This window comes from Podarcis raffonei, chromosome 13 (genome assembly GCF_027172205.1).
Source record: "Podarcis raffonei isolate rPodRaf1 chromosome 13, rPodRaf1.pri, whole genome shotgun sequence".
NCBI lineage: Eukaryota > Metazoa > Chordata > Lepidosauria > Squamata > Lacertidae > Podarcis > Podarcis raffonei.
The window spans coordinates 19,506,186-19,522,265 of record NC_070614.1 but is presented as its reverse complement, the minus strand read 5'-3'; the positions used below and the strand labels follow the sequence as shown (position 1 = coordinate 19,522,265).

General features: G+C 45.9%; 1 protein-coding gene across 8 annotated transcripts in view; it reads right to left on the bottom strand.

The window, feature by feature from the left end:
• Positions 1-212: 212 nt before the first annotated feature.
• MPP3 (MAGUK p55 scaffold protein 3) overlaps positions 213-16,080 on the bottom strand; it is an 80,827-nt gene continuing 64,959 nt past the window's right edge. For 5 of the 8 annotated variants that reach the window (XM_053361153.1, XM_053361155.1, XM_053361152.1 and 2 more), the window contains 4 exons: positions 9,886-9,979; positions 8,013-8,121; positions 6,414-6,536; positions 213-3,702 (listed from right to left, as the gene is read on the bottom strand). In XM_053361153.1, the coding sequence (XP_053217128.1) occupies positions 3,523-3,702; positions 6,414-6,536; positions 8,013-8,121; positions 9,886-9,979 (506 nt within the window). In that variant the 3' untranslated portion in view covers positions 213-3,522. The remainder of the gene's footprint in view (positions 3,703-6,413; positions 6,537-8,012; positions 8,122-9,885; positions 9,980-16,080) is intronic. The other 3 variants (XR_008327238.1, XR_008327239.1, XR_008327240.1) reach the window with 3 other exon arrangements.

The following is a 16,080-nucleotide window of genomic DNA, read 5'->3' as shown; positions in this document are numbered from 1 at the left end:
AATAAAGCGAGATGAGCTCCGCAACCCTAGAGTCGTTTACGACTGGACCTAATGGTCAGGGGTCCCTTAGTAGCAGATAAGCACCGTGTACTCGGCTCTCCCTTAGGAACTTTCCCCCACACACCAGCCAGAGCTGACAATTCTTCCCTTCACTGCATCCGATCTTGTGGAGATGGGCAAGTCCAGCCCCTGTAATATACAGAATAATGCACTCCCATGATAAATATATTTATTAAATTAAGAACATCAGGGCACCAGTGCTCATTTGAAAGTATTTCTTTGCCAAAGATTAATTCAAATACTGAGTATCACAAAACTTATTGAAATAATGAAACAAGAGTAGAGATGGGATTGCATCCCACTGTACAGATTGGGGGCGGGCGAAGACATTAAGGTGAGGCAAGCAGGGATGGCTCAATGCCAATATGGCTGATTGTGCTTATTTCAGAGAAGTAGCACACATGAAAAGAAAACATCCAAACCTTGCCAGAAGCCAGCAAAACTGCCCACGGCCGCAATCCTAAGCACACTTACCTGGGAGTAAGCCAAACCTAACTCAGCAGACTTACTTCTGAACAGAAAAAATAGATGCATATGGCTGAATGGCACATATTAAAGCTGTTCGCAAATGGAAAGTATTGTTCCTAGGTGTCCATAGGCTGCCTTAGGTCGGAATGAACTGAGGCAATGTGTTATTCCCCGTTCTACCGATAGTTCTGAGAGAAAATGTACCAAATCTTTCTCCTTTCCACCGCATTGCACCATGGATAAGAACTGAAAGCATGGAGTGTTTGCCAATATTACTAGATCATCTGTCACCAGGTAGCTGTAGTAATCATTTGTATTTAAGCACGCAAGGCTGAAAATGCCTCATGCACACACAGGAGCAGCCCTTTCTCAGCAAGAGGTTCCTCACATGCAGTTTGTGTTCTCTGGCAGTTGCTTCCTTGCGCAGGACATGCACAGCCCGGTCTCACAGAATAAGCCGCCGTGGGGACAAAATAAATGATAGCTTTCGCTGAATGCAGCCGAGATGCACGAGGAAGTTGATAAGGCAACTTCCGCTACGTAGCAATATCTACCTAGTGATGGAATAGGAGCATTTACATCAAACGCCAATCAAAGGAAGAAGAAGGGGTGGGGAAAAGAATATACTTCAAACATTCTTCAGACTAGAAACAGGGATTGAAATTCGGGGCAAACAATTGGGGAGTACATCCGAGAGTACAGCACAAGTAAACAAAACTCCACAGCTCTCATCCAGACAGTGAGCCATAGAAAAATAATGACATCTACGAAGTGTGCCAACTCAAGCTGAGATGATGGATTGTCCCACTTTTAACATCACAAAGCGAATTATTTATACAGGAGGAATCAAACCAGTGTGATTTTTCCAGCTCTCTACCTTCAAGGAACCCTTTTCAGCATTGTTTTGTCCGCTGAGGGTCACCTGAGCATCTGCCATGGAACCCCCGCATGCTTCCTTCCCATGACCTTGGGCTATGTTCCAAGGTTGACACTCTATTTATGCAAGTCAGTGTCCTTAAACCATCTGCTCACATCAACTGAGATGGGTATCATAGAGCACACCACGATATCCCCTGCTGAAGGCTAGCAATGGTGGATAAAGTCTCTTTCAACGATGCATGTCTGCTACAGTTAACTGGTTCGTTGAAGAACAAACCACTGGTAAGTTTAAAAAAAAAACAACCCTTCAAATGCAATTTTGAAACGGATGGGCTAAATCATTGGCCTTCAACTTGTGGGTCAGAAGCCACTACAGTGGTACCTTGGAAGTCGAACAGAATCCGTTCCAGAAGTCCGTTCAACTTCCAAAATTTGGAAACTAAGGCACGGCTTCCGATTGGCTGCAGGAAGCTCCTGCAGCCAATCGGAAGCCACAGAAGCCCCGTCGGACATTTGGGTTCCAAAGAACGTTCTCAAACCAGAACATGCACTTTCAGGTTTGCGGCATTCGGGAGCCAAAACATTCGACTCTCAAGGCATTCGGGATCCAAGATACGACTGTACTAGGTCACAGATTGATCTAATGTGGGTCGTGACAGCAGCACTACCACCATTTTAAAAAATAGTTAAAAATAATAATAAAGAAATAGCCGCGCCCCCCCCCCAATGCATCTGGTGGGCCTTGGGTCTGAAAACGTTGAAGACCACCGGTCTAAATCATAAGCATACTGAGAACTTGAGTTTTGAATGGAAAGTTCACAATAAAGGTTTTGGTTGACACACATTAACAGCCCCAGGAAGATCTGCTGGAAAGTCTTCCTCTATGGGATTATTACAAATAAATGCACATGGAAATATTATTACACTGGAATATAAAATCTGCATGGATTTTTTGGAGTGCAGGGGGTGGGGGTCAGGGAAGAAACTAAAACAAGCAAGAAACATACTGGCAGTCTCCTGACTCCTCACACTTATAAACGACTCCCACAACTCCCTCTTCCAACAAACAATGCCAGCAAACACATACAATCCACAAAGCTGCCATGAAAACCCATATTCTGGGGACATCCCTGCATATATACCTCCCTAGCCATTTGTTTATTTGGGATTTTATTTCTAAATAGTTGTTTTTTCCGGTTAGAAAGATGGAAAGTTTCCCGTGCTTCAAACACACTTCTTAGTCCATTATTTAGGGCAACTTGCAAATACAATAGGAGGGACAGAAACAATCCCCGATGGTCTTTGACTGCTCAAAATATAGTTAGCTATAGTTGGGGCTATATTTAGGTTACATAACATGGTTCGTTTTTCAGGCAGGAAGTTAAGAGCCTTGCTGATTTGCCCTGGGAGATATTGCCTTTCACAAAAAAGCACCAACTTTTACCATCTGAATAAGAGCTCTCCCAGTTCTAGCCTGGTTAAGAAGTAAATAAATGAACGAATAAAAGTACCTTATTTTGTTACATGAACTTAACTCTTTCACTGAATTTATCCATCCAGGATTGCAGTGATCAACAGAAAAACTGAGCTTGTGTATTCTTCCTAATATTTTTTGCAGTCTTTGCCTGGAACCACCACATACGGAGCCTTTTTATTTTACACTGCATTTATACTTCTTTGTTCATCCTGTTATTGTTATTTTTGTCATGAGTAGCCCTAAGATCTTCGTTACAGCACAACCTAGAAATGCTGCAAACAAACAAACAAACAAACACAATTGCAAGTTTCCCAAAAGCTAAAGGCTTCTGTCCAGACACCTGGAATCTGACATGACTATTGTCCAGTGGCATACAAAACAAAAATCTCTGGATTGTATCCTGCGGCGCTTTTCCATTCCATTGCAACGTGTGTTTTTTCCGATTGCATTAGAATCTGCTCCCACACAGAGGAAGGTTTCTCTTTGTTTTCATCCCAAGCAAACTGGCTGCTCCAGCAGAGTTCCATTTTCCCCTACTCCTTTTGATCATCCACATTATTTACAGCGCATTATCAAACAGGTATATCTCGTTCTCTTTCGTTTGTTCGTTCTTTCTTTCTTTGGCACAGCATAGCAGACTACAACCTGACCCAAGAGACTGGCACCCAGAAAGAGTCTGTGTTCAGTTTCTCCAGGATGGTTTTCAGCTGGCTGCAGGCACTCTGCAGATCTTCCTTCACCAGGACAGTGTCAATCAGGTGGCCGTACTGCTCTTCGATGAAGGCAGCCGAGCTGAGCATTTCTTGCTGCTCCTCATCCTGCAAATCAAAAACAAAAAGGACAACATGAGACGACGTAGCAACCCCCACCAGCTCCGCCATCCCCCCCCCAGTGCCCCAAACGACCAGAAGCCACAAGCTCCCCTGCCGCCCAGAATCCCAACCCCCAACTCAAAGCAGCCACTGTGCTAAATTGTGCGCCTGCTTCTTCAAGTGGAGGGTAAACCCATCCAGAAGAGGATATGTTCCACTAATCTGGACAGAGGAACCAATCGCTAACAGTGTCTCAGTCTTATGTTTTATATATATATATATAATTTTTATTAAATTTTCTGTTTTACATTTTATAATATTCATTTAAACAAAATATCAATGACTTCCCTTCTTCTCTTCCCATGGTTCATTTTGCATATCATAAATCCCTGCATATTTTAAATAAACTAAACCATTCAGTATTCCATTATTACATCCATCAAAACTTACTTACGCTGTTGAATTTATCTGAATGCTGCCAACGTTTTCAAGTGTACACAATTCCTCCCCCCGTGTATTCAATAAACGTTTTCCAATCTTCTCTAAACGTGTTCTTCTTGTTCTCTTATTCTATATGTTAAGCCTGCAAGCTGCGCATATTCCATCAGTTTAAGTTGCCATTCTTCTTTAGTTGTGACCTCACTCATTTTCCATTTTGGGGCTACAAAACACGGGCCGCAGTGGTGGCATACATAAATAAACTTTTTTGACACTTGGGAATTTCCGTCTGAATTATTGCCAACAAAAAGGACTCTGATTTTTTTGGGAAAGGAGCTGGGACAGAGCAATGGGAGCTCATCCTGTCACGGGGATTTGAACCACAGACCTTCTGATCGGCAAGCCCTAGGCTCAGCGCCACCCTCATCCACCGCATCACATATTGATGATATTGTGCTCCAAAACTCAGGATGGCCACATTCAGCGGTTTCATGGAGATGTTAAACTGCATGGGCGCTAAATTCAAACTCTGCTGTAATTGTTGTTGTTGTTGTTGTTTAGTCGCTTAGTCGTGTCCGACTCTTCGTGACCCCATGGACCAAAGCACGCCAGGCACTTCTGTCTTCCACTGCCTCCCGCAGTTTGGTCAAACTCATGCTCGTAGCTTCAAGAACACTATCCAACCATCTCGTCCTCTGTCATCCCCTTCTCCTTGTGCCCTCCATCTTTCCTAACATCAGGGTCTTTTCCAGGGAGTCTTCTCTTCTCATGAGGTGGCCAAAGTATTGGAGCCTCAGCTTCAGGATCTGTCCTTCCAGTGAGCACTCCGCTGATTTCCTTCAGAATGGAGAGGTTTGATCTTCTTGCAGTCCATGGGACTCTCAAGAGTCTCCTCCAGCACCATAATTCAAAAGCATCAATTCTTCAGCGATCAGCCTTCTTTATGGTCCAGCTCTCACTTCCATACATCACTACTGGGAAAACCATAGCTCTAACTATACAGACCTTTGTTGGCAAGGTGATGTCTCTACTTTTTAAGATGCTGTCTAGGTTTGTCATTGCTTTTCTCCCAAGAAGCAGGGGTCTTTTAATTTCATGGCTGCTATCACCATCTGCAGTGATCATGGAGCCCAAGAAAGTAAAATCGCTCACTGCCTCCATTTCTTCCCCTTCTATTTGCCAGGAGGTGATGGGACCAGTGGCCATGATCTTCGTTTTTTTGATGTTGAGTTTCTGCTGTAATGCACGCTAGCAAATCCATGGGCCCAAACAACATCGGCAAATTGCCATCCATGTAGCAGCATAATCGCTGAAAAAGAGTCCCCACTACTCCTGACTGAGACAGCCTCCCCGTAAGGATGCCCCTGTTGAGGGTGTCAAAAGCGCTGAGATGTAAAGGGAAATCAGCAGGGACACACTTCCCCTGCTCCCTCTCCTGACATAAGCCATCACACGGAGCAAGCAAATTCATCTCAAGTGCCCAAGCCAGGCCTGAACCCCCAACTGAAATGGAAATGAAGTATGTAGTTCAGGGGTCAGCAAACTTTTTCAGCAGGGGGCCGGTCCACTGTCCCTCAGACCTTGTGGGGGGCCGGACTATATTTTGAAAAGGAAAAAAAAACGAACAAATTCCTATGCCCCACAAATAAACCAGAGATTCATTTTAAATAAAAGCACACATTCGACACATGTAAAAACACCAGGCAGGCCCCACAAATAACCCAGAGATGCATTTTAAATAAAAGGACATGTTCTACTCATGTAAAAACACACTGATTGCCGGACCATCTGTGGGCCAGATTTAGAAGGTGATTGGGCCGGATCCGGCCCTTAGTTTGCCTACTCATGGTGTAGTTCAGGGGTGGCCAGCTCCCAAGAGACTGCGATCTACTCACAGAGTTAAAATCTGGCAGTGATCTACCCCCTTTCTGGGGGTTCGGGTCAAAGTTGTTATGTTTTTTCAAGGAAGAGGTAAAATGTTGAACTTTTTTTAGGGGAGCCACAGTTGTTCAGCTTCTTTGGGGGGAGCCAGTGATCTACCGCAGATGTCTAGTGATCTACCGGTAGATCACGATCTACCTGTTGGGCATGCCTGGTGTAGGTGATCTCTTACATGGTCTTGCAAAAGGGATCCCTGCTGGTAACAGATTGCAAAGTACCACACTTGGGGCAGGTGGGCGTAGAGTCTGCTTTGCGATCATTTTCAGCGGGGTGGACCTGGAATCCCCTTGATGTTGCGGCTCATTTCTGCGAACTAGCTTTTCAAGCAAAATACTTACAAGCGGGACGAAGATTTCATCGGTCAGGAGAGACGCTGGGGCGTTCTTTTTCTTTTCTGAGATGAGAGGCTTCACAAACACCACATACGGCTTGAACTCCGCCGTCCTCAAGTGCGTCACAGCCTAGGCAGGCAGGAATACAAAGGGAGAATCCCATTCACCAATCTGTAAATGCTGCACAGTAACTTAAAGCAAGAAATCAAAACTAGAGCTGGTATTTCCCTCCCAAACACACACACACAGAGACAGCTTTCCGGGTCATGTGGCCAGCAGGACTAAACCGCTTCTGGTGCAACAAGACACTGTGACGGAAACCAGAGCGCATGGAAACACAGTTTTCCTTCCTGTACCTATTTATCTACTTGCACTGGTGTGCTTTCGAACTGCTAGGTTGGCAGGAGCTGGGACAGAGCAATGGGAGCTCACCCCATCACGCAGATTCAAACCGGCGACCTTCTGATCGGCAAGCCCAAGAGGCTCAGTGGTTTAGACCACAGCGCCACCCATGTCCTTATGCTTAAGGAGGGGGCTTGCAATGGCCCTGGAAACCTTATCCTTTTCACTGTGCAGTTAAACACTCTTTTGAAGCCACTGGCTCCGTCAGCAGTTTTAGGGGTTTAGGTGTAGCATCACACTGCCTATCTGGTCCTGGAAAGACAGTATGATCTTATCCGGGCAGACAAATCCACTGTTTCCCTCCTCCACCAACAGCTCTGTCTTGTCTGCAGTAAATCAATTTGTCTGCTCTCATCTCAAGGAGAGCAGCTTACAGCAGGGTTAGCCGACAAGGGACCCTCCCAATGTTAGGGACTACAACTCCCATCAGCCCCAGCCAGCGTGGCCAATGGACGAGGATGATGGAAGCTGTAGTCCAAAACATCTGAATAGCACCATAATGGCTCACCCTGGGTTACAGACTCTCTTAAATGAGAAAGGATCATGCCCCTAGCCAATAATAAGGAGCTTCTATGGCAACAGCTAGAGGCCTCGATTTGGCCTAACATATTTTGCTAGCCAGGGACGCGGGTGGCGCTGTGAATTAAACCACTGAGCCTAGGGCTTGCCGATCAGAAGGTCGGAGGTTCAAATCCCCGTGATGGGGTGAGCTCCCGTTGCTCGGTCCCTGCTCCTGCCAACCTAGCAGTTTGAAAGCACGTCAAAGTGCAAGTAGATAAATAGGTACCGCTCCAGCGGGAAGATAAATGGCGTTTCTGTGCGCTGCTCTGGTTCACCAGAAGCAGCTTAGTCATGCTGGCCACATGACCAGGAAGCTGTACGCCGGCTCCCTCGACCAATAAAGCGAGATAAGAGCCGCAACCCCAGAGTCGGCCATGACTGGACCTAATGGTCAGAGGTCCCTTTACCTTTATTTTGCTAGCCAATAAGGGAAACAGTCCACCAAGTGGGTATTTGGTCTCAGAAAATCTTTTTCATATAATGGAATGACTATAACTGAAACTGATCCATCGAAACCCAAGCAGTGAACAAAAAGCTGGTGTAAAACCCATGTTCCTATAGGTAAGGTGGAACTGAAACACAATTCTGGAAGATAAGATTTTTCTTTTTAAAAAAAACAAAACAATAATCATGACAGTTTACCTCAGGCACGACATCCACAAGGCAAATTTTATTTCTGGACATGACCGACTGAATTGCCTCCAGGCTTGTCCCGTAGAGATTCTCTTTATACTCCCCGTGTTCTACAAACCTGAAAACATTTAGGGAATTAAGCTGTGGAGCAGAATTCAAAGTATTCAGCTCAGATTTCAAAGTAGCAGAACTGTGTCATATGCTTATTGCAGTACAACACAGTTTCCTCCAATAAAAAATAAGAAATGTTGGCTGCAGACAACGTGATTAAAAGGGATTACTGCTTTTGATCGTTCTGGTGTCACCACCAGGAGAATAAAAGGCTAGAAATCTGAATCCATTCCAGAGAGAAATGCAGCCAACCAGCTTCACAAAACGGGGATAATCCTATCTAGACACTTATTTCTGGGGTGGGAAAGTCTTCAGAGTTGTGGCTATCAGCATGAAAAAAGAAATCCTACCATGTCAGAGAGGAAATTTAATATTTAGTATTTTATTTGACATGGGAAGGAAGGATCAATCTTTTGTGTTGTTATAGGAATTATGAGGTTTAAAATATATAAATAAAATGTTCATAAATGTACAAGGCAAACACATACAGTGAGGGGGGAAAGTATTTGATCCCCTGCTAAATTTGCCTGTTTGTCCTCTGACGAAGAAATGACCAGTCCATAATTTTAATGGTAGGTTTATTGTAGCAGTGAGAGACAGAACAACAACAGAAAAACCCCCAGAAACCCAGAAGACAAAAGTCAGAAATTTCTTATTCTTCCAGTAAGTTTCACCATTTCTGCATATTCCGTACGTATCCATTCTTCCTTTGCTTGGACTTCTGCTTCATTTCATTCTGGGGCAAGTAACATTCTTGCCACTGTAGTAGCATACATAAATAATTTTTTATACATTTTAGGTAGTTCTGTCCCTATAATTCCCCCCCCCAAAAAAAGCTTCTGGTGTGGTTTTTTTTACAAAGGTTATTTCAAACATCCTTTTCATTTTATTATATATCATTTCCTAGATTTGTTCATGCTGATGGGCCTATGCAGTTGTTTCAAATGTGTCTTGAGCAGCCGGTGATTTTAATGATTACTTCATATTGCTTTCACATGTTTTCATGTGGTTGCATGCTGCCCTGATGCTCTACAAGAGGGTGGCATGTAAATATTGTACTTTTACAGAAAAATTACATGGATAACCTGACTGTTCTCAAATACCAGCTGATTATCTTTTGTAGGGTTAGATTTAATTGTTTTCCTTCTGCCGTACTAGATGGCTGTTTTGGGGGTACTCTATATAATAAAACGGCTCTGCCCCTGTGGGGGTGGAGCAACAGAAGCATTAAGACCTGCTCTTTTTGCATGCAACTTTTGCAGAGATGAGCAAAATAGGTTACGTACTCTCATCCTACTAAAATAGTCAGGAATGACTTTTGAATGGTATGTGGCCTACTTACTGCTTGACTTGAACAAAATAATAGTGGAAAAAGTTGCTAGGTTTCTCCTTTCAAAGAGCCATGAAGGGGCTTTCTTAATTTAACTGTATTTTTAGCTTGCTTCTAGGCTATAGTTTATATAAGCACCATATATTTTAACTCTGTGTAAAGTTGTATGATTTTGTTCTGTTTTTGTGGGTCTGTGACCATATAATAATAAAAAACCCACTGTTGTAGTTTTCTCATTCACTACAGTCCCATATTAAGAAAATGTGTGCAGCTCAATAACAAAAATTCCCTGGCCGGTTTTTTTTTAAGAGCCCAGAAGCTTCTATTAGCAAAGAGGATGGTAGCCTCTCTGCATATAGATCGGATTCTGGAGTCTTCCCCAGAAGAGATATACTGTACTTTCATTTCCCCCCAACAAAAGCACAAGACATCAAGGCCTACTTGTTATGCTGCACATCTGTCTCAAACGACTGCTTGGAAACAAAATTGTACTCCACGCCTTCCTTTTCGTGGCTCTTCTTCGACCTTGTGGTATCTGGGAGAGAGAGAGAGAAAGAGAGAGAGGAAGCCAAGAATCAGACCATATCAACATGACAAATGTGGCATTGCTATTTGCAAAGGAGAATTTGTTCTGGGCAGGGAAGTAGCAAGGGGGGGGTGAAGTAGGTGCGGTCCACCCCGGGTGTCCCCACTGACAAAATGACGGGCAGCACTCACCGCTGGGCCTGTAGCGTACCCGAGCCACGCATCTCAGGCGCCCGTAGGCGCCACCCTGTCCGCCCGCTGCCTCCCCCCCCAGCTGTAGGCCGGCTGAGGCCTCATCATGTGCCCCATCCCTATGGGTGCTGTGCACCCTGCCCCTATGGGCAGTTTACCCTGCCCTGGGTGTGCCACCTCATGTGCCCAAGAGGCTTCCTCCACTGCTGCTTCTGGGTGGCAAACCAATCCTCAAGGCTTAATTACTGAAATACTTTATTGTCACTTGTACAACTTGTATACAGTGAGATTACACGAGCACCCCCCACTCAGCTCTTAGTCTTAATTCCCCTCGTTTACTGACGCACAACCACCCAACCCGAAAGTCAGTTGCCCTGTTGTTATCTTTTCATTCAGCAGCCTAACAGCCCACAGATAGAAGCTGTTCTTTACCCTGTTGGTGCAACTAATCATGCTTCTATATCTTCTGCCTGAGGGCTAGAGATCAAGAAAGTGCCAGCCAGGGTGTGAATCATCCCTGAGAATTTTCCTCGCTCTCCTGAGGCAACGTTCTTCCGCTATTTCATCCAGCGGATTCACGGGACAGCCCATAATATCTTGTGCTGTATTCACCACCCTCTGTAGGCACTTCCTATCAGATGATGTCAAACCAGCGTACCACACCATGATGCAGTATGAAAGGACACTTTCTATTGTTGACCGGTAGAAGGAGATCATCAAATGTTGATTGACATTGTTCTTCCGCAATACTCTGAGGAGATGGAGTCTCTGTTGGGCTTTCTTAACCACCTGGGTTGTATTTATTTTCCAAGTAAGGTCTTCACTGAGATAAACTCCTGGGAATTTAAAGGAAGAGACTCTCTCCACACAGCCCTCTCCGATGTACAGCGGGGCTAGTTCTCCTCTCTTCCTTCGAAAGTCCAACATCACCTCATAATGATGTAGAACATAAGGACAGCCTGCCTGGATCAAGGCAATGGCCTATCCCAGGCCTAGGCAAACTCGGCCCTCCAGATGTTTTGGGACTACAACTCCCATCATCCCTAGCTAACAGGACCAGTGGTCAGGGATGATGGGAGTTGTAGTCCGAAAACATCTGGAGGGCTGAGTTTGCCTAGGCCTGGCCTATCCAGTCCAGCTTCCTGTTACTAAAGTGGCCAACCAGTTGCTTGTGGGAAGCCTGCGAGCAGGACCCAAGCACAAGAGCTCTGTGGCCTTCTGTGGGTTTCCAGCAACTGGTATTCAGAAGCATGACTGGGGAGGCAGAGCAGAGCCCTCATGGATTGTAGCCATCAGTAGCTGTCTCCTCCAGGAATTTGTCCATTCCTCTTTTAAAGCCATCCAAGCTCGTGGTCATCACGGCCTCCTGAGGGAATGAGTTCCACAGTTTTACTTCGCGCCGCATGAAGCTGTACTTTTTATCTTTCATCTGTCCTTGGCTGTCCAACGTTCAGCTTGCTAAAGTGCCACTGAAAGAGACAGGTTAAAACTTTGGCCCCGACACACAGCAAGGACAAGGATATAGCCTGAGTGCCTCGCTTCTAGTTCTATAGATCATTTAATGCAGGGGTCAGCAAACTTTTTCAGCAGGGGGTCAGTCCACTGTCCCTCAGATCTTGTGGGGGGCCAGACTATATTTTGAAGGAAAAAAATGAACGAATTCCTATGCCCCACAGATAACCCAGAGATGCATTTTAAATAAAAGCACACATTCTACTCATGTAAAAACACGCTGATTCCCAGACCGTCCGCGGGCCGGATTTAGAAGGCGATTGGGCCGGATCCGGCCCCCAGGCCTTAGTTTGCCTACTCATGATTTAATGTGTCAACACGAATCGAAGTTATGAATATTGCAGTTGTTGTATAAGGGATTATTATTTTGACTGGAATGTAATTGAAATTAGTAAGATTTTGGAACGCAGAAATAAAGAAAACCACCAAAGCACTGATTCTAGCACATGGGGGGCCATCTAAATGATATAATTTGGTATTTGAATGATTGGTATTAGTAACTGTATTATAATTTGGTATTGTTATAGTGAGGCTATTATTGGATTGTCATTGAAAATTAATTTAAAAATATTATTATTAATAATAATAATAATAATAATAATTTTTTTAAAAAAACAACGTTGGCCCCGAGAGACTCATGACAAAGGAGTGGTGGGGCCTCCATAGACCTGACCTCTGAGAAACCTTTGTTCTACTTGTCTGTTTTTCTCCTCAATGGGTAGGTGTGTGGTCCATTTATGGCAGTAGCAGCCAATGTGGTGCCTGCCACAGGTTTTGGTCTACAGCTTCTATCAAAACTGGCCACCTAGGCAATGGAGGCCACAGCAGGCAACATCCTTCCACCCAAAACTGAAGCCCTCAACCCAGCTCCCACCCACCCTAAAGGTAAAGGTAAAGGGACCCCTGACCATTAGGTCCAGTTGTGGCCAACTCTGGGGTTGTGGCGCTCATCTTGCTTTGTTGGCTGAGGGAGCCGGCGTACAGCTTCCGGGTCATGTGGCCAGCATGACTAAGCCGCTTCTGGTGAGCCAGAGCAGTGCACGGAAACACCGTTTACCTTCCCGACGAGCGGTACCTACTTATCTACTTGCACTTTGACGTGCTTTCGAACTGCTAGGTTGGCAGGAGCAGGGACCGAGCAACGGGAGCTCACCCCATGGCGGGGATTCGAACCGCTGACCTTCTGATCGGCAAGCCCTAGGCTCAGTGGTTTAACCCACAGTGCCACCCTAAAAACAAGCACTACTGGACCATCCCCAGAGTTGACATGCAGTGTTCTGAATTCAGGCACCAGGTCCCCCACCCCTGGTTTAAAGCACCATTTGTGCAATCGTGCATTTGAAATCATCAAGACTTGCCACCCCCACCCACCGCCTGCCCACTGATAATTGCTATTTTAAAAACTCAGTCATTTTGTTTCTAACAAAAAATAAAAATAAAAAATGCTCAGGAGAAAAAGGGAGGGTGTTTGTGCCTTGAATAGCTCCTTCTGCTCCAAACTAGTAGAATTTGTTCCTTCCTGATCTTCATCCTCTAGAGATGAATACATACCGTATTTTTTCCGTGTATAAGACTAGGTTTTTTTCCTTTAAAAATAGGCTGGCGCTGCGGTGAGCGGTCAGTCGAATGGCGGTTTCTGTAGGCTAGGCATAGGCAGACTCGGCCCTCCAGATGTTTCGGGACTACAACTCCCATCATCCCTAGCTAACAGGACCAGTGGTCAGGGATGATGGGAATTGTAGTCTCAAAACATCTGGAAGGCCGAGTTTGCCTATGCCTGCTGTAGGCGATCGGGCAACCGAATGGCAGTTGGTGGTGGCGAGCAGTCTGTTGAATGGTGGTTGGTGGTGGTGATTGGTAAGGCGGGTGAGCGATTTTCGACAAACCCCCCCCCAAAAAAAATGCTCAAAAACTGTGGGCAATCCCCTCCAAAAAAAAACTCAACAACTCTGGGCAATCTCCCTCCATTTTCTTAAATCTAAGAATCTAAGTCCCCCAAAATAGAAGACGTCTTATACATGGGGGCATCTTATAGACTAGAAAATACGTTATGTGACAACAGCATAGCAAGTGTGCTTCCCACAGGATAGGGTCCCTGGTAGTGAAAGAGATGTGCATCTGTTTGTGTGTGTGTGTGTGTGTGTGTGTGTTTGTGTGTTTGTGTGTGTGTATACATTTTGCACGAACGGTGTTGTTCTGGCTACATAAAAGTTTGGAGAATGTGTTTGCTGTTTGCAAAGTACACTGGGTTTGGGGTTCTTGTTTTAAAAGGCTTGTTTCTGTCCACATGCAACGTCTGAAGGGGAAGCAAACGCATGCCCTTCACTAACTCTGCGTCCTCTGGGCAGGGCTCCAGTCAAAGTCCCGTAGTTGCCATCTCTCTTACGGATGGGCAGGAGACAGGCAGTTTTTCAGGCTAATGTTGCTCCCTCCCTCCCCTTTCGGAAATTGATTTCCTAACTTGGGCTGCATTCTGCGGCTTTCACCTTGGTCGCGGTTTCCTAAACCGTGTTCTTGTCAATTAACTGAACTGCCCCAGAAATTTGGTTGAGCTTGCTGGATGGAAGCGAAACCGCTTGATGGCCAACCCAACTCCCCCCCCCCATTTGCAAGTTAACGAAGACAACACTAACTAAAATTGAGCTTACGATGCAGCTTTGGAACTTGGCAAGAGACAGTATCTGAACACGTTTTTTCTTTCTTTTTGCAACGCCATCCTCCGCCCCATACATTTAAGACTGTACAGTGGTACCTCGGGTTACTTACGCTTCAGGTTACAGAGGCTTCAGGTTACAGACTCCACTAACCCAGAAATAGTACCTCGGGTTAAGAACTTTGCTTCAGGATGAGAACAGAAATTGTGCAGCAGCAGCGCAGCAGCAGCAGGAGGCCCCTTTAGCTAAAGTGGTGCTTCAGGTTAAGAACAGTTTCAGGTTAAGAACGGACCTCCGGAACGAATTAAGTACTTAACCCAAGGTACCAGTGTACTCTGAATTGATGGAAAGGTTTCATTATGTCTGCTTGGTCTTCTTTCTGCTTTTATTATTAAGTGGGCTGGCAGGTCCGGCCCACACATGAAGCAAGGTGAGGCAACTGCCTCAGGGAGCATTTTGGACTCACAGCTGCCCATGGAGGCACAGGTCAAGTCTGTGTACAGTTTCCCTTGATTTGCCTGGTGTGATGGGATGATGAGCTGCTTGTGCGTAAAATCCTAATCCCTCAGAGTTTGGCTAAGTCCCCAAACCTCTGTCTGTGATGGAGCTCCTTAAACATGACTCCATCAATCGCTCGTTGAATCGGACAGTGGGCGTTTACGGAACTTCTTCCAGCATAAAAGCTCCTTAACGGAAACGCGTCTTCTGGACTCTCGGCGTGACAGTTTCCGCCGAGGAGTGGGTGTCCCTACAGGAGGTCCTGAAATCTCCCCGCTGCTCCCGCTTGAAGTGTCTCTGAGCCCTCCCTCCGACTCACTTTCCCTTGGAACTCCACTTCTCCCCCTGCTGGTCCCCTCCTCCGCTGAATGGTCTCTCTCACCCTCCATGAGCCCTTTCACCTCCTTAGTCTCAGATGGCAGTTCCCTGACATCCACCTCCCCTCCAGGGCCCCCTTCACCCCCTTCCCTCCCCTCCTCTGCGGGAGGCGAGGGAGCAAAACCCCTGAAGGAACCTCCCTCATCTTCCGAAGTTTCGAACACTTCCCTCCACCTTTTGCTGTCTCCGGTTTCCAAGTACTCCTCCTCATCGGAGTCTGTTCCTCCTTCCAACTCCGATTCCCTGAATCCCTCCAGTTCCTCCTCATCGTCGGTGGTGCCAAAGTACTCCCTCCGAAACCTCGCTACTGGCTGAGGTTTCCTGGGGAACCTTTGGTGGAACGTTTCGATCAAGATCTCGTCACGGACCTCCTCTGCCTTCACCCAGGTGTTTTCCGACTCCCCACCCTAATTGTTTCACCTTCCCTTCTGCTCTTGTCTGCCTGCCTCTTATATTCTTCCTTGGCCCTTTCTAAGTTGAGTTGGAGTTGACGATGGATCGCTTCCATTTCTTCTACAAAAAGTTCCGCGGCCGGAACACTCCATCATTCCCCTCCTTCCCCTGGAAACGCCCTGGGGTGGCACCCATAATTAGCCAAAAAGGGGCTCATCCCGGTGGACACATTCTCAGCATTATTGTAAGCAAATTCCGCTAGTGCCAACTTTTCGACCCAATCGTTCTCTCTGTCATTGACATAACACCTCAGGTATTGTTGGAGAATACCGTTTGCTCTCTCCGCCTGCCCATTGGTCTCAGGGTGTCTGGCAGTCGAAAAGTTGACCTCTACGTGCAATAAGCTCATAAGTTTCCTCCAGAATCTGGACGTGAACTGTTTCCCTCTGTCGGAAACCACCCTCAAGGGGGCGCCATGCAGCCT